The sequence below is a fragment of the Cryphonectria parasitica genome (genome assembly GCF_011745365.1).
Source record: "Cryphonectria parasitica EP155 unplaced genomic scaffold M406scaffold_8, whole genome shotgun sequence".
In the NCBI taxonomy this organism is placed as follows: Eukaryota; Fungi; Ascomycota; class Sordariomycetes; order Diaporthales; family Cryphonectriaceae; genus Cryphonectria; species Cryphonectria parasitica.
The window spans coordinates 1,758,277-1,775,311 of record NW_024468916.1 but is presented as its reverse complement, the minus strand read 5'-3'; the positions used below and the strand labels follow the sequence as shown (position 1 = coordinate 1,775,311).

At 52.1% G+C, this 17,035-nt stretch overlaps 9 protein-coding genes across 9 annotated transcripts; 5 read left to right on the top strand and 4 right to left on the bottom strand.

Moving 5' to 3' along the window:
- Positions 1-414: 414 nt before the first annotated feature.
- Positions 415-3,075, bottom strand: M406DRAFT_281704 (uncharacterized protein; the record flags this gene model as incomplete). The annotated part of the gene is made up of 5 exons (XM_040918450.1): positions 415-873; positions 950-1,269; positions 1,363-2,766; positions 2,861-2,880; positions 3,011-3,075. 5 exons carry the CDS (start codon positions 3,070-3,072, stop codon positions 523-525), a joined length of 2,157 nt encoding a protein of 718 aa, XP_040772616.1. The 3' UTR covers positions 415-522.
- Positions 3,076-4,517: 1,442 nt separating this feature from the next.
- On the top strand, positions 4,518-5,508 carry M406DRAFT_357810 (uncharacterized protein; the record flags this gene model as incomplete). The annotated part of the gene is made up of 3 exons (XM_040923778.1): positions 4,518-4,741; positions 4,864-5,000; positions 5,087-5,508. Coding segments are annotated over exons 1-3 (702 nt in total), but the record flags the coding sequence as incomplete, so codon positions are not given.
- A 963-nt stretch (positions 5,509-6,471) lies between these two features.
- On the top strand, positions 6,472-6,858 carry M406DRAFT_323944 (uncharacterized protein; the record flags this gene model as incomplete). Its single annotated transcript, XM_040919833.1, has 1 exon — positions 6,472-6,858. A coding segment is annotated over exon 1 (325 nt), but the record flags the coding sequence as incomplete, so codon positions are not given.
- A 444-nt stretch (positions 6,859-7,302) lies between these two features.
- On the top strand, positions 7,303-8,037 carry M406DRAFT_265796 (uncharacterized protein; the record flags this gene model as incomplete). The annotated part of the gene is made up of 1 exon (XM_040917762.1): positions 7,303-8,037. One exon carries the CDS (start codon positions 7,303-7,305, stop codon positions 8,035-8,037), a length of 735 nt encoding a protein of 244 aa, XP_040772613.1.
- Positions 8,038-8,491: 454 nt separating this feature from the next.
- M406DRAFT_357809 (uncharacterized protein) lies at positions 8,492-9,480 on the bottom strand. The gene has a single exon (XM_040923777.1). It carries the CDS (start codon positions 9,381-9,383, stop codon positions 9,018-9,020), a length of 366 nt encoding a protein of 121 aa, XP_040772612.1. The 5' UTR covers positions 9,384-9,480; the 3' UTR covers positions 8,492-9,017.
- A 275-nt stretch (positions 9,481-9,755) lies between these two features.
- Positions 9,756-10,655, bottom strand: M406DRAFT_342393 (uncharacterized protein; the record flags this gene model as incomplete). Its single annotated transcript, XM_040921771.1, has 1 exon — positions 9,756-10,655. The coding sequence occupies one exon, from the start codon at positions 10,653-10,655 to the stop codon at positions 9,756-9,758; it is 900 nt and encodes a 299-aa protein (XP_040772611.1).
- A 523-nt stretch (positions 10,656-11,178) lies between these two features.
- Positions 11,179-12,166, bottom strand: M406DRAFT_333693 (uncharacterized protein; the record flags this gene model as incomplete). The annotated part of the gene is made up of 3 exons (XM_040920862.1): positions 11,179-11,831; positions 11,921-11,939; positions 12,098-12,166. The coding sequence occupies 3 exons, from the start codon at positions 12,164-12,166 to the stop codon at positions 11,179-11,181; spliced, it is 741 nt and encodes a 246-aa protein (XP_040772610.1).
- A 1,620-nt stretch (positions 12,167-13,786) lies between these two features.
- Positions 13,787-14,971, top strand: M406DRAFT_353195 (uncharacterized protein; the record flags this gene model as incomplete). The annotated part of the gene is made up of 3 exons (XM_040922749.1): positions 13,787-14,172; positions 14,256-14,791; positions 14,934-14,971. The coding sequence occupies exons 1-3, from the start codon at positions 14,096-14,098 to the stop codon at positions 14,969-14,971; spliced, it is 651 nt and encodes a 216-aa protein (XP_040772609.1). The 5' UTR covers positions 13,787-14,095.
- Positions 14,972-15,614: 643 nt separating this feature from the next.
- On the top strand, positions 15,615-16,920 carry M406DRAFT_266659 (putative alcohol dehydrogenase; the record flags this gene model as incomplete). The annotated part of the gene is made up of 3 exons (XM_040917816.1): positions 15,615-15,821; positions 15,929-15,970; positions 16,039-16,920. 3 exons carry the CDS (start codon positions 15,615-15,617, stop codon positions 16,918-16,920), a joined length of 1,131 nt encoding a protein of 376 aa, XP_040772608.1.
- Positions 16,921-17,035: the final 115 nt, after the last annotated feature.

Sequence of the window (17,035 nt, the reverse complement as noted above, 5' to 3'; positions counted from 1 at the left end):
GCGATTTTCTCCTGAGCCAGAGTGGAAGTTACGTGATTACTGTAGCCAAAAACACTATCACCACGTCGTAGGAGGAAGGTTATGGAGGGTACCGTCCTGGTCACGGACCAGTTCACGATGGATCAAGATAGGTCAGGGTGGTTCTGAGCGAGGCCAATCTACTGCTGAAGTGCCAAGACCAAATTACTCTGGATTGCAGGTGCCTCATTAAAACTTACTTCCAGTTTGACAATTCGGAACTCGTTCTAGCGAAAAAGCCCAGAGTCATTGACAGTTCAATTTGTCGCCAAAACCTACCTAAATCAGTGTCGACAAATGTCATGGCAAATCCATCTACTCAAGTGTCAGATGAACCCTGCTTTGGAAGCATCCACACTCTATCATCACAAGAGGGTCTGTAGGATCGAAATGAGACGGAGAGGAAATCGTCTATACTTTATCATTCATCTCTATGCTGCGCTGGAGTAATGATGAATAACATCGCTCGCTTGGAAAACCCACAGAATATTCAACCACAAAGCCTTAGCCCAAGCTGTAAGGCCGCGTGTCACTCCTATAAATGTACACCTCCCCAACCAGAACCGCACAGCCGATAGTCATGGCGATAGCAATGATAGGCAAGTTGACATTAGCAAATTCGAGGCGCCGCACGTGGATATGTTTCCGGCCCAAGATGTCGCGCCATAAAAGGCCCGCGAGAGAGGCACTGAAGGCGGTGCTGAAGGCACCATAGTTGACGCCCAGGGCCATGGCATAGACGGAGGCCCAGAAGTTGCGGTCGGAGATAGGAATGCCGTTTCTCTTGTGGATCTCCTCCCAGGCCTGGATTACTCGAGAGAGCAAGATTGTGGTGCCGATGTTTGTACCGGCAAACTTTGCACAGATAAATCAGTATCAAAAGAAGGCAGAAGTGGTCTCAAACAACTTTCGTCGAGCGAGTAAGACTCACATTACACAGGATCACGGAAAGAAAGCCCATCCCTCCGATGGCGCCGACGGTGCCCGTCTTGTCGACCCAATGGTCCCAACCATAGGCAAAGACAGGCACCCAGCCCTTGGTGACGAGTGCCTCCACCAGTACAAACATGGAGAGCGCAAAGGGAATCAGGGCAAATGGTAGGTGTGCAAGCACTGCTGTGACCGTCGGAAATGTCTCTTGACACCATTGATACCAATCTTCAAGGAGAGATACAAGTGTTTGCGGTTCTTTTGACCGGGTAGGCTTTACGGCGTCAGGTTTGCTTTCGACCGCAGGTTCGACGTCTGCGTCTGGCCCTAGAGTGTCTCCTTTGTCACCAAGACCATTGACTCGCTGTTCTTTTTGTTGTATCGGCGGGAACACTTTGTCGCCTCCGGTCTGACTCGGCTTCTCCGAGATCTGGCTCTCTTTGGATGGCCGAATTTCCGCGAGCTCTATGATCTTGGTGTCGTGGCTATTGCTCTCTGCACTCCTCGATCTAGATGAATCATCATCTCTCGACCGGTCGTCTCGGATGACTACCGGCACATTGTGCATCGATTCGCCGGCATAGGCTTCCTCTCCTTGCTGCCCTGAGCCAGAGCAGCCGGTTGCGTCAGCACGCTCAGCCTCCTGCGCCCGCATCAGTCGCTCGGCACGGGCAGTCTCGATTTCAGCGCGGCCCTTTCGAGATATCTCGCGCGTCTCATGTCGGTGCAGCCACCCGAAGCCCACATCCCAGCAAAACATGACAAAGGCTGCGGGGAGGGTCACCCAGAAAACAGGGTGCTCGCCTGTACTCTGGCTTGCGGCGTTGAGCGCCAGGACCGTCACTAACGTGACCGTCATGATGACGGCTCCAAAGGATGCTCCTCCCTTGTCCAAAAACGGGTTCATGATTTCCTCGAGGGAGAGCAGCTGTTCTTGCTCGCTGTTTGGATTGCCGTCCTCCCAGTCCTCGGCCTGGCCCCTGGCGTGAGGGATATTTGGATTGACAGGACGCCTGGCCCTGATGTCCTCTGGCAGCTCGTGCATCGTGATCTTCATGGGAATGAGCCTCTCATGAGCAAATATGATGTAGAGCAGACAGGGAAAGAGCACAATGGCGGTGATGACAACGGGCACGATCATGTTTGCTGTGTAGTCGATGAATTTGATGTTGAACGCACCGGCCAGAACGAGATTAGTCGGGTTCGAGGAGACGAGGATGGCTGAAGCAATGTTGGCCACAGCGAATTGAGTGTGGATCCATGCTCGAGGGTGCTCAATATTACTCGACACGCGGGTCATGTAAGCCAGGAAGGCCGTACCCGACAGGATAATCGGGTCATTCCCGATGAAGGACCCCAGGGCGAAGAAGAACGCGTAGAGGTAGAAGAACAGCCTGTGTCCGACCTCACCACCCCAACTCAAAACCCTGAATGCCAGGTATCTGATGAGGCCAGAAGCGTCAATGGAGATGGCGATGTAAGCAAGTGTCAGGAAGAACACCATGATGTCGATGGGCAGGATGTTGTTGGAGCCCACGGTTCCGTCGTAGACCTCCTCCCGGCCTATGGCTAAGATAGCCAATAAGAATAAGTCTGCTATCAGCGGGGCCGTAACAAAGTTCAAAGGGAAGCGCATTCGTGTGAAGAAGCCTGAGCCTCCAGGGCCGGCTCCTCGCGCTCCATCATCATTACAGCTGTCAGGTCCGCTCTTTTGCTTGGGCGGAATTACTCGCAGGCGGCGCAAGGTGTTCGAAGTGCCGTGCACAAGCGCCGTGGGAACAAAGATGGGAATGTGAAATGGAAAGAGCACTACGAGATCTAAGTAGCAATAAAATGCGAAGGTCAGTAATGGGGTCGCAGCAGTGAACAGGTGGGTACAGCAGCGGGGTGGCGGTGGTTGTCGACGACTTACTCGTCAAAACGAAAACAATACTGGAGAATTCCTGGTTAGCAATGTTCATTTTCTCTTCCTTTTTCTTTGTTCTTTTTCGGCAGTCCACGTCTCTCCTTCTCTCGAACAAGATAACAGAGAGTCTGAGAAGCTGAACGAGCATACACTTACAGTGTGATGATGCTTCGCCATGACCGAATGTCATCGACGTTGAGACTGATTGTATCTGACATGTCGAGGTTGTCCCATCGTGTAGACAGACGGACGCCCTTATTGTCGGTTGAGTGTCATGAACGTCTTGTGCTGTTGTCTTGAGAGAAATGCGCCGTCGCCCGGCGGGGTGGCGGTGTGGTAAGCACGTGAGAGATCAGAAGGAGTGAGATTCGGAGACGACGACCCCTCAAGCAAGACAAGACAGCTAAGATGGGCTGTGGCCGAGTGAGACTTGCACGTGGAAGTTGTTGTGCATATGATTCAATCTTGGCAGTCCTGGCGGTTTTTCGATGGAGGCTGGTCGTTGTGTGGCTGAGCCTTTGCCAAGATGAAGAAGGCGGAGGAGGGCTGGCTGGTTGGAGGAAGAACAAAAACGCTGCAGAGTATGCTTTTCGATGGGCTGTGTACTTGGGCTTTTCAGTCACTGAGATTTTAGGGGTCGTCAGGCTCTAGCGCAGAAATGGCCTTGCTGCCCAGTTATAGTCTAGCAGATTTCAGGCACTCCTGCCCTGTAAATGTCTGTTCTCTTCGAGCTCTACTGTGACGGGAAAGAAATTGATTTCTTGGTTTGGGCCGATTTTGTTTCTACAGTTATTTTTAACCCGTCTTTCTCTTGTCTCTCTGTTTATCGGCGTAAACAATCTACAGGCTGCTTTTTTTTCCATATGCCTGGATGGTATCATTGGGTGTCAATTGACTGACATACAGTCCAAATCTGGGACCTCATCATTTATGCATTCACACCAACATCCTGACACACGAGGTTCTCATCAGCTGCAACCACGCCTTCACGTTCATGATTGTGATTCGCATTCGCATCCGTAGTCGACTCTCGACATGATCAATTGGACTTGCCTTTCAGTTCTTCCGCATCTTGGCTCCCGCTCCACCGCCCCCAAATTTGCAGAAAATATTACCATGTATGGAACATGTCTGGCAGAACCGACCGAGGCATTTCCAGCTAGTCACTTCTGGCCACGAGATCTCCTAATGAGGGGCCCGGTGGCTTACATGATGCAGCTCTTTTGTTCCCCGTCAGATAAGACAAATGAGATGCCCGGGCTGACGCTGAATCCCCAAGCGCCACGCCAGCCAAGTTTTGCCAGCTCATGCAGATGGGCATGGGTGGCCTGGTGCCTACAGTTTCCACCTCGGGCCTACTGCTTACTGAACTCGTATAGTAGAGCTGATGGAGGCATTTTAGTGTGCGAATGCGAAAGGCATTCCTTTTGCTGGCACCCGAGTTGACAGACTACATCAATGTCCCTGCCTACCATGACCAAGAGGGATCACGTTTCTCTTTACCCGAGGGGCTTTGCTCATTCCCTGCATTTGACTGGCTGGGGATCGTTCTTTTAAGCCGCATCAAAGCCTCATCCTGCATACATGGTGCTATAACTATCTGGGGAATGTCTCTCTCGCCCCATCTCTCACTCCACCTCTAGATATCCTTCTATCTGCACCTGTTGTTTCCCAACCCCGAATGTAGTCGGCTTCTCTCCTCAGGCGGACAAATAAAGTGGTCGCCACCAGAAAATGCGCCCGAATGCCGGCTCTGCCTTTACACCTTGTCTCCAATTCCTCACTGCCACTGAACAGCACAACAATCAACGGCACTGCTGCTGAGACCTTACAAGTAGTTTGTGCCTGGCCCGTTTCCGGGCAGTATGGCCCCGGTACGAGATACCTGTACGTTCCCATTATTCATGCGGAACAATACACCGCAATTTCGCCCCTCCTCTCCGTCGGTCTTACTCCTGGCAACCCTGCAAATAACTGACATTGCCTACGTCGCCTTGCTTCTCTTATAGATACTATGTCTTGGTAGCTGCGTGCGTTCTAGGAAGAGGCTCCGAGTGGCTGAGAGATGCGTGCCTCGCAGCTGCTCTGCTGCTCCCGGCAGTGGCAGCGCTGCACGGAATCGTCCTCGCTACGGTTCACGTCGACGGTAAGTTTTAAGTTGATCATACCAAGATTATTATTGCTTTCTGGTGGCCTTCTTGCAATGCTCACACATAGATGATCACAATCCAGGTGCCGTTGATATGGACGTCTACGGTGCATTCCAGCTCTGCGCGATAGGCGTCCTGGCCGGTCCCGTCACTGTCAGGATCTCCAAGACGTATTTCAACACGCCAGGCCGTAACCTCATCTTCCTCTGGACGGGAATGATCCTGTCTGGGCTCCTGAGCCTGACAGTCGAGTTCTTCAGGGCTGATCCCGTATCCTGCCGCACCGACGACTTCAAGTATGGCGAGAATGGTACCTGCGGCCTTACCTGCTCGACCGACAAGGGCCCTTATTCACCCTTGCGAGGCGGGTCTCAGAACAACATCTACGTGATCCAGGCTCCAGACATCCTAGGCTTCGGGACAGCCACACTCCTCGCCGCAGCCTGCTGCATCCCAGCCATCCTGTCGCTAGTGAGCATGTGGAACAAGATTCTGAAGCTGAACTGGAAGAAACAATTTGGCGATCCAGATGAGAGCGACGACAGGGACAACAACAAGGACGCGCAGGACCCCAATGAGAACGCTGCCTCCAAGGCCAAGATGATCAACGTCAACGACAGGATCCGATTTTTCCTCAGCATGGTGGAAATACCCGTCTTCAGTGCCGCCATCCTGGCCATCCTCATTGTTGGCGAGAGAAACTTCTTCAGTTACCAGGTTTTCTATATGAGCGAACCAATTGCCAGCGTGGGTGAGTCGCCTAAAAAAGCAACAATTCCCAAAATTATACCTACCCCCAATGTTGCTTTTTTATTTGCTCTTTCTTCGTTCTCTTAAGTCCTCCTTCTGACGCATTGTAACCTGAATCTAGGCCAGTGGGCACCCATAGTCGGTACTGGGCTGGCCGCACTCGGCTCACTTTATGCTCTCCTGGCGGCAGATGCTGGCAAGGAGAGTGACTCGAGCTCCGTCGCAGATGCTGTTCTCCACCATTGCACTTGCGCATACCACCATGACTACCCGAACCATTTCAACGCACATTCCGGCAAAACCGAACCGAACGGCGAGAACGGAAACGGAGCCGAGGTGCACCATATAGAAGCCCAGGACGGCCCAGAAATAGGACGGCGACAGACATACGAATCCGTTATTGCTGCTTCTCATACATCGAGACGGCTGACACACACCACCACCAGGGGCACTACGTCCAATCACCACAACGACCATGATTTGCAGCGTCACAGCACGACAGGGACCACCAGGACAGCAGGCGACGCCGGGAACAGGCGCAAGGTCGAGGCAGCTTTCGAGTGGCTCGGCGATAGGCTGGGGACGCCGGCCCCAGATGCCTATGACGACTCGGCGTTCCGGCTCGGGGCAGCCGCGGATTTCCCAACCGTGCCCGGCGAGGAAAACAGGAACACCGCCCTGCCGCAGATCATGGCGTCGTACAACTTACCTCGCGACTCCGACGGGCTCATCACACCTACCAACATGCTCCAACGCTCGCGGTCTCGCTCGCGCGCCGAGAGCTTCACCAGCGCGGCGTCGGGTCTGGGGATCAAGGGCGTGGGCTTGGGCGTCACGGAGAGGGCGTCGCAGGACTCGGATACGGTGGCTGGGCCTAGCAGGGCTTCGGGAGAGAGGCCCAAAGGGAGACGAGATACATTGGAGGTACCGCAACCGTCGTATCATAGCCCTGTGCCTCGGAGGGAGTCTTCATATGATTGGGGTTCCGATCCTCATGTAGCAGTCAAGGATGCAGACCAGAGCCCTAGTTCGCCGACCATTAGAGTCTCGAGCGAGCCAGAGTCTGTAGGATAAAGATCGAGAATATATTCAACATACCTGTTCACACACTTGTATGGTGAGATTCAATATACACACTGTAGTACAAAGTATTGAGTTGTATTAGTTCACAACTTAACACTTCTGCGCCGGGCTGCGGCTCGTCCTGTTTCGATGACGAGTTAGCTTTAACGGCTTTAGCGGTCTTAACAGCCTAGAGAGCCTACGCCATTGACTTTAGAGTCTCTATTGTCACGCTCCTCCGGCGCCAGGTCAACTAGACTGACATCACCACTTTTCGTCCTGTTGATGGTATACTTAAAGGAACACTAAGTAATAACCCCAAGAATCCGAAGGTAGATAAAGCCTCCCGCGTTGTATTCACATCGTAACACGTAAAGACTTCTTCTGCGCCAACAAAAGAAAATTATCCATAAGTTCCAGTATTATTCTCAGGGCTTCCCTTTTTGTGATTAGTTTATCAACGTGACAACCGGACAAAAACCAAAGATGGGTGTCTCTCTGTCCACAGCGCGCTACATTGCGCCTCTCAGCTTCATCGTCGACTTCGCAGCCCAGCAGTACGGCATGCTCAGCAGCCCCAACATGAAGGACATCCACGACGCGAACCTCTCCTTCTTCTCCCCGCAGCCCTACTTCATCGCCGGCTTCTTCTTCCCGCAGCAGCTGTTCCAGCTCGCCTGGCTGTGGCGCCTCTGGCGCTCCACCCCGCAGTCCGCCCTCGAGGACGGCGCAACCAGCACGGTGGTCGACTTCAGCCCCTTCTACGTCGTGGGGAACCTCTGCATCGCCACCTGGATGATCTTCTGGAACGCGTCCGAGCTGCGCCTGAGCAACGTCTTCGTCGTCATCAACTCCCTGGCCCAGCTGTACTACGTCTTCGCGCGGCTCCCGCCCATGGACCTCAGCTCGACCAACTCGGTCCTGACGCACGTCGTGAGCAAGACCTTTGCGGGCATCGGCGTGCTGGACCTGCTCCACAACGGCTCGGTGGCGTACTTTGTCAACCAGCAGCCCTCGAACACGGTCAAGCTGCTTACTGCCGTTGGCTTTGGCGGCCTGGCTGTGTGCAGCGACTGGATCTTTGGAGGCTGTCTGGTGTACGATCTGGTGGCGCTGGCCGTAGGACAGCGGGCCTATGGAAACCATGGCTGGAGTAACTTGCTGGGGCTGTATGCAGTGGGAGCTGCTGGGATTGTCGTCGCTAGGAACATTGCGAGGTAAATATGCTCATCCCAGGTCTTGCTGCAGGTTCCTGACTGCTGACACAAACATTATCAGGCCACCGTACCAACGAGGAGCAAAGTCCGAGTATCAGGCACTCAGGAAATAATTAGTAGGTGCTTTGCAAATTATCGTATGTGAATGACATACTCATATTGAACCTTGTCTTTGTTTGTATGGCCGGGACTGGAAATGAATTTTTCTTTCTTTCAAATGGTCGAGTGTCAGCCCTCCCCTCACTATCCTTTGCTTGGGTTGTGTTACCGTTGTCGAGAAGGAGGTGCTGCTTGAGCTGTGACTATCTAGACGCCCGAGTAGTAGCCAACGTGTGGTTCGAGCAGATAGAAACGAATACAGAATTGTAACTTTCAATAGGGAAGACTTCGAAAGGAACAGGTCCATGATTACAGACTTATCCCAGGGAGGGGGGAGGGGGGGGTTCTTAGGGTTTAAGCATGAATTTAATCAACCTCGCATACTCAGTACTGCAGCTATACTATTGAAAATAAGAAGTCAATGGTCAGTTGTCTAAGATTAAAACCAAAAGTTGTCAATATCATCGAATGCTGACATGAAGAAAAAAAGGAGAAGAAAAGGCACAATACTCATCCATCATCTCCTTCATCTGGTTCTCCTCCATGCTCTAGCACCCTTCAACGAAGCCCTTCCCAAAAGTCCAGGCAGCGTGCGCCCTCCTCCCCCCCCCCCCTCTCACAACAGAAAATTTGAGAAAAAAAAAAAAAAAAAAACAACCAAGGCAGAGAAGAGATGACTGATGTTTGGACCCGCCGCAGCCACACCTCTAGAGGGGCAAGTATCAATGTCCTCTTGCCGCTTGGAAGTAATTTCCATCACAAGTTATGACAACGAAGGGGCACATATGCCCAACTACCCTTTTCCACTTTGGCATGCACGAAGCCCCGCTCTCTCCTTGGGGCATTCTGGTTTTCTTCAGCTCCTCTGGCTATTCAGAGACGAGCCTACTGGTTGCCCGCATTGTTTTGTTGTTGTTGGTGTTGTTGAGAAGTCGAAGCTGTATTGCCCGCCTCGTCCACCTCAGTCACGTCCTCGATGCTGATAATCCTCCTGGTCATGCCGTGCGGGTTACCGGCGCGCCGGCCATCGCTTCCATCACCGCTGGTGAGGAGCGGTCGTCCTTGTGCGTCATACATCCTCGTCTGCATGACCGGTGCTTCGCCCAGGTTCTGTTGCGTCGTGCGCACGCCTGAGCCCGCGTTGTTGGAGTAGGCTTCCCGGCGGTAGGCCCAGCCTCTAGGATCGCCGCCGTTCCCGGAGGTAGTGGATACGAACGTCACAGAGCTGGAGAAGGAGAAGTTGAACGGCATGGCTGCGCCCTCTGTTGGCAGAATCAATCACCTGGAATTGCTTGATTGTTTTGAGCCAAATGCGAGCAGTGTTGTGGGAGATCTGTTTAGAAATGGTTGATTGAAGTTTGTGTTCTGAAAGCTGCGGCTTGGAAAGGTTGGGCACTAAGGACAGCTGCACGACCTTTCAATGTTTCCATGGCCTGCCCTTGTCTCGGATTATAGAACGATTCTGACGTCACCCGCGCCAACGTATATCCGAACCGACACCTTTCCTCGTGACTGCCTTCGGAGTGACACAAGCCAGTAAGCACTTCTGTTGTGCTCCGCGAGAATGGCCAGATTGTCTCCTCTTGTAGGGCTAATATAGTTCCTGGTCGTATACTGCTTCAATCATGCCTGAAACTCGTGTCGCCTGATCCCGGGAACGTCCACCTCTATGCGGTATACATGACCAGTTGACCCCTCTGACGCGATCGAGGTGACAAACAACGTCTTCATGTCCTTGCCTCCAAATGCAGGACAAGATGTCATCTTCGCACCAGGCACGGCGCACACAGCCACAACCTCTCCCTCAGGATTGAGTCTCACGAGCTTGCCCTGCGAGTTCGCCGCCACCCAGACGTGACCCTCGACGTCTACCGCCATCCCATCCGGCATACCGCCTTCTTGCAGCTCCGCGAACAGGCTTTTGTTCGACGCTGTCCCATGCTCCAGGTCGTAGTCGTACCGGAAGATCCTCCCGCCCGGCGTCTCGCACACGTACATAGTCCGATTATCGGGAGACCACACCGGCCCGTTGGGCACAGGCGTGTCCACGAGACTGTCTAGCTCGAGCACCGAGGCGTCCTCCGTCTCTTTGACACTCTTGTGCATGCACCAGAGACGGCCGATGGCCGTCTCCTCGTCAAGAGCCATGGTCCCAGCCCACCACCTCCCTCGAGCATCGATACCTCCGTCGTTCATCCGCACCTTATCGTTGAGACTTGCATCCTTGTGCTTGATATCCGCCAGAGGCTTGAGCGCCCCTGAGTCCAGCGAGAGCAGTGCCAAACCTCGCTTGGTTTGCACTGCCAAAACGTCCTCCCGCCCCGCGACGACGTGCAGCCTGGTCATACACTCTTCGAACTGGTAGGTTCTTTTGGACTCCCAGCCTTTCTGTGCAGGGATGGCGTGGATGAGTTGGGCTTTGATGTCGACCCAAAAGAATGTGTCATCGCTGGCGCGGTACAAGGGGCTCTCTCCCAACCCCGAACCTGATGGAAGCCATTCTTCGGCAGTATACTCCTTCATGGTGCAAAGTGATGGTATTGGGAATGATTCTCAAATCTTGCAGATGCCAATGGGTTTGTTTTGAATGCTGATAGGTCAACGACGTCACGTCTACGTCACTTCAGGACGCCTACCCCTCGACATCTCTGAAATTTGTAGAAGCGAATGAGAGTTAGTAGCGACGTTGAGATAAGTGGTATTACGACTAACAAGACCGATGTGATCACAGACGAGAACAATAGACGACACCTTGTCCTGGCCCTATGGGCATCTCGAAATGAAGAGCCATCAATGCCTCTGAACTCAATAAAATTGTTCACACTGACTAGAGGAAAAACCACCTCCGACCAAGCTTTTCAATCGCTTCATTCATTTTTTTTTAAAGAAGATTATTTTTCGCTACTTATCATCAGGGATCATCGATTATAGTGCCTGACCTGCGCTTCGCCATCTCGAAGACGGCCGTCCAGAACTTGTCATGTGGCGCATCTCTATAGACCTATGCTTGCTTTCCTTTGACCATTTGGGTCTTTTTTCGTGCCTCCTACGCATCGATGATCCTCTGGATCTGCTGGAGCCGCAGGTAATATATTCTCATCGATGCTCTGTCTGCAATGGTCCAAATCTCTTTGCCAGCCAAGCCTTCCATGTCCACCTGCGGCTCTCCCTTCCATTTGACTTGGATTTCTTGAAAGTGTAAGAATTTGTTGAAGCGATGTACGGCCCTGTAATGATAAGATAGGTCATGGTATGCGGCAGTCGCGCCGCTCCCTTCCTCCACTGATCCAGGACGCCGTGGAGTATTCATGGCTTGTGAAAGGCTGTTGACATAACTGCGCTTGATTTCACTCCGGGTGCTGCCAATCTCGTAGCTGAGATTTTTGGGGGCGATGCATACCATCGCACGCGTTGGCATGACCACGTTGAAGTTCTCGGGCCGCAGGAATTTCTTGGGCACAACGACACCGATATGACCCAGAAGATTGTTCCATTCCACGCGGCATCTCCTCCGATCCATGTCATTTCTCGTCTTCGCAATCTGTTTCCGGAGGGTTTGCAGGAAATCTTCGCTCTCGACATCGCTTGCAATGGGCAGATGACACCAGAGGTTGATGATCAAGGACCGTGGATTTCGGGGAGTGTTTCGGCTGCATCGCTCATCGTTCGGAGTCGCTTGGCCGAGAAACAGGTATGTACCTGGGGGCACGTTGAATTCATCGATTTTCTGAATACTTGGAGGTGTTTCGAAGCGCACGAATACTCGCGTCTCTGCCATCATAGCTGACCTCTAACGGACTCGTAACGCTGGTTGAGGATTAATTACAAGTGAAGTAGATGAGTGTTTTGATTGCTCAGAGAGAGCTGCAGTTGATCTTTGGAATGAGTAAGACGTCGTATTTCTGGAAACAGGATAATAGATTGCAATGTTCAAGAAGGGTAAATGTACGGGGACAACAACTTACCATCGCTGCGGCCACTGAGAGACCAGCGAGTTTCAGCAATGACTGCTCGACGATCGACACTTCCGGCATGTTCTGAAATTGATTGTTTCGTCACAAAGCCATGTCTTTCGTTCCTTCCAGCTTCGTCCTACTGAATAGATTGGTCGCCGCCCTCTATGTCCACTTCACCTCCCATAGATTATGCCAGCCGACTTGCCCATCTTACTTGCAGTGCAGCTTCGTCTTGTCCAGCGACCTGACGAGGCTCTAGCATGCTATACTTAGGTCTATTCTGAGGTGGGGGGGTTTTTTTTTTGGTTTTTTTTTTTTTTTTTTGGTTTTTCGTCCATCCATTTTTCTGAGTGAACATTGCACAAGTATCAAAATTCCGAAGCGGATAAGTTGACCGAGTCCTCATATTCAAACGATGACCTCTGGCAGTTGGGATGATATGAGTAAGGCATAGCCAGTCAGATTTTGTTGGTTCTAGGGCCGCCTTCGCTTTTGTTTCGTCCCTTCTGCCACAGATGACAAGAGGTCTGTCTGGGCGCATCAGCGCGAACCATTCTTAGGCCCAGATCTGACATGCCAAGAACAACGTCCGCTGGCCTCGGATTCTATTTTGCGACGTATCTGAATTGACATGCACATCATGTTCAGACAATTGCTTCTACTCAGCCTGCCTTGGCATGCAGGTTGGCGAGAGCAGACCAAAGGTCTTTACCTTGGCGGCAGTTCCACTCAAGTGCATCAGAGCCTCTTCGACTGACAATGTGAGACTTTTCCAAGTCTCTTCCACTATCCAGTCAATTCATTCAAGCAGGAGTCTCGCAAGGACAAGTAGTGGCCGCAAGGCCGTCTGACGAATATTTTCGCCCCCTAAATCAAGAAATGTCAGGAAGGGACAGCTTGGCATGTTAATCTACTCAGCGTGAAACTTTATTGTAGCAGCCTATCTTGGACTGCAGCCTTCTCTGTCGTTGTTCAATGAAGCAGAATGATCTTACTTCTCTCACCGCCAAGAATCTGCGGCTCCTTGGCGATCTTGATATCCCACAAGAATTACCTGGTCGCCCAAAAGTACAATCGGAACCAGGGTTCTTTCCTTTGCACGCGCTTGTCAACATTAGGAACAGGATTGAACCCTCTGTTGCAGCATCTCCTCTACATTTTACCTTTTGAAGCATGCACGCTGACTCTGCACATTCCTGATCTTTCTATTGACTTACAGACAGCGGTACGCTCCATCACATCGACGAACTATGCAGGCGGATACTGCAGGCGGATGAAAATTGTTTGAAGATGCGTTGCAATTAAATGGAAGAGAAGGCCGGTGTTGTCCCATTCGTTTTGAGGTCATTCTTTGGGGACCAAAGTTCGAACATTATGAAGGTTCCGTTTCTGAGGCCGTATTAGAATGTTGAGCTTGCCGACTTCCGCGACCTGGCAATTACCCTTCACGACTTGGCATTCTCAAAGTAGGAATGCGGTCGTTGCACCATTGCTTATTTCCTGTCATCTTTGTACAAGTGTGTGCGGCCACGTCCTGACCTTTGGCCCAAGGTCGAATCGTGGCCGGCCATGTTCCGCAATTCGAGGAGATGGACTAGCTCAATTTCCTGAACCCGTTCTTAGCCAATCGAATAATATAAATGTGTATATGAATGCTCCTGAGAGCCTCTCTCTACTTTCTTTCATTCACATACCACTGCATCTATTCGATAATTACTGCTTTGTGTTTTTTGTCCTTCTTTTCGGCTTCAGTAGACTGGTTCTGCTGCTGGGATTGCCTCTAATCGCCATTCATTTTGTCACTCGCTTTGGGTCAAGACTGGATCTTACCTCACCTTCGTTACGCGTGCTCATTGATCAGTGTTTGTCTAATTCGCGATTGAGCCGGATCTCTATCCCTTCCCACTTTCGTTCCTGCAGCAATAATAGTTCAGGTTTTACCTTGGTAATTGAACTTGTTGACCACGCGCCCACCACCACGACACACCTCAAAGTTACTTGGACACCATGCGCTTCACTCAGATCTTTGCCGTGCTTGTCAGCATTGCTGGCGTCTCGAGTGCCTTGCAGCAAGTCGCTCCTCGGTATGCTGTGGAAAATTCATCGTTCGTCACTACATCTTGTTCAATCCAGTCACTGATGAATTCTGTCTTCTTCTTTACCTTAGCGATGGATCTTCCAACGTCGGTCTCGCTGAGCGCGACGAAGCCCTGGCAGAAATCCTCGCAAGGGCTGCGGACCTCCTGAGCGGAAGCCACCAGCTTGATGCACGCAAGGGCAAGAAAGCTCCTGCGAAGTCGCCTGACAAGGCTCCTGCCAAGGCGACCACATCGGCGGCGGCGGCGCCTGTCCGGCCGACGACTTCTGTCGCCGCCCCGCCACCCCCGACGACGTCTGTCGCTGCCCCGCCGCCCCCGACAACTTCTGTCGCCGCCCCGCCACCCCCGCCGACGTCTGCAGCGCCGACCACGTCTGTGTCCTCGAGCGCGGTCACATCCATTCCTACTACGTCGATCCCCACGACCCTGGCTACCGTCACTACTAGTGCCTTGCCTTCTTCGGAGGTAGTCAGCGAGCCGGCTGCAGAGTCGACATGTACGCCAAATGCTAAGAAAGGGCGGGGGCTCTTCGGATTGGGAAAGCCGAGCGACGGCTGTTCCGATGGTCCTGGAATCTCGTTGCCTATGTTCCCTATTGGAGGAGGTGAGAATTATTCCTTTGATAAGAGGACTCCCATGCAATTGCAAGAAAGCAGGCAGAGAATGATCCAAGAAGGAAAATTCTGGAATTGTGGTTTGAACAACCATCAGCTTCTTAACCTATCGCTAACAGATCTCTTCTACAGGTGATAACAGCACTGGAACTGTTTTCAAGAGGAACTAGGAAGAGAAGTGAGAATTTTGGAAAGAAGTATTGGTTCTAGCAGCAGATCCATGCAATGCTCTTGTTCATCGTGGAGCCTGATAATGGCATACTCTCTCATGATTCTTGCCTGCAACAAGAAAAGGCAGCGGAGGCAAATAGGTGCTGAACGATGCTCTCAGGGAACAGTTAATAGGCGCGCTGGGTATAAGTACTTTATGCTCCAAGAGCCTCAGATCACGCTCATTAAACTCCTTGCCTCACTCAATACATTCATTTTCATTTATGGTTCTTTAAATTATTATCTAGTGCGAAAAGGAGGGGATTTCTCGACGCAAGACAGTAAGAAGTTTCATAAATGATTGTTTGTTGTTAAAACTTGTACGAGCCGACTAAAATGGCCCTGTGATTTAATAGCTGGCTGTGCCCCGAACGAACCCTAGCCCAGCAGATCACTTGTCATGTCTTCCCGTTCCAACTTCCGGCTCCCCCCGCACTCAACTGAAGACGCCAGAGTCAAATCTTCTGGGAGAACTCACAATTCCTACGACAGGCCGGGGCCCGAAATTCGACAAAGACCCAAATTCCGATTCAGTTATCATCTCAAAGGAGTCCCGGCTCGTCTCTACCACGACTTCCCCGAGCACATCTTGTCCGCCACATGATGGAGTCGAAAGCCCTTGTCTCACGTGGGCCCTTTAGCCAGGGCAAATGGGCGATAGAGAAGGTCCAGCTCCGCGAACTCAAGGACGACGAGGTCGTGGTAGAGATCGTTGCATCAGGTATCTGCCATACAGATCTGCATTGCGGCGATACGCCTGACGATGAAGGCGTCCCTGCTGTGTATTATCCAAGGGTATTAGGCCATGAGGTAACTACTTTGATAAACATATTCTTCCGCCACGGGCTGCCAGTCCAAGCAAAGACGCTGTCTACTCGCGGCATCTTTGTTCTTCTTGTTTCTAACCTATTGGTCAGGGTTCTGGATATGTGACGGAAATCGGCAAGACTGTAACCAAGGTGAGCCGTGAAAACTCTGCCTAGTCTCAGGGATCGGTGTCAGTTGACAAGCCCATCTATACGTGCAGGTCAAACCAGGAGATCCAGTGCTTCTGTCATTCTCGTACTGCGGCGAGTGCCATGTCTGTAAAACAGGACCTCCTTCGCACTGCACGGCGTTCTTCGACATCAATTTCATGGGTGAGCCCGCATTCTCAGACCAACAAGGGGGATCCATCGGCGGCCGGTTCTTCGGACAATCGAGCTTCGCAAAGTATACAATCGTCAGCGACAAATCGGTGGTCAATGTGGGCGGTCTGGGCCTGGCGCGCGAGGACCTGAAGCTCCTTGCTCCTCTGGGCTGCGGACTACAGACCGGAAGCGGCACCGTCATCAACGTGGCCAAGGCCGGTCCCGAGGACGCTATCGCCATCGTGGGGATGGGAGGGGTCGGCCTGGCAGCGGTCATGGCAGCCAGGAATCAGAAATGTAAGACCATCATCGGCATCGACAAGGTCGAGGCGCGTCTGGAGCTGGCAAAGTCGCTTGGCGCGACGCATGTGTTCAACACCAGCACCATGTCGGTGGAGCAGCTCGTGGCGGCCGTGAAGGATGCTGCAGATGGGCTGGGGGCGACCATCTCCATCGATACGAGTGCCTACCCGCCGCTTGTCGCTGCGCAGGTCGAGTACACCAGATATATGGCCAAGATCATCCAAGTCGGGACGGGCATGCCCAATGCCAATCTGACGCTGCACATGCAGAGCTTCATGGTCAGCGGCAAGCAGTATTTTGGCGCGGTGCAGGGCCATAGCAGGACGAGCGAGTACGTGCCCAAGATGATCCAGTGGTGGAAGGAGGGGATTTTCCCTGTCGAGAAACTGGTTCAGTTCTTTGATTTTGAGGATTTTGAGAACGCGGTGAAGGTAATGGGACGGGGGGATATTGTCAAGCCTATTATGGTCTGGTAGCCTTGTAGTTTGGACATGGCATAATAGCAGGTGATAATTACACAAGATGAAGGAAAGCTGAAGGGAGAAGATTCCATTCACATCATGACATGCGAGCATTACTTGTTGATCCATA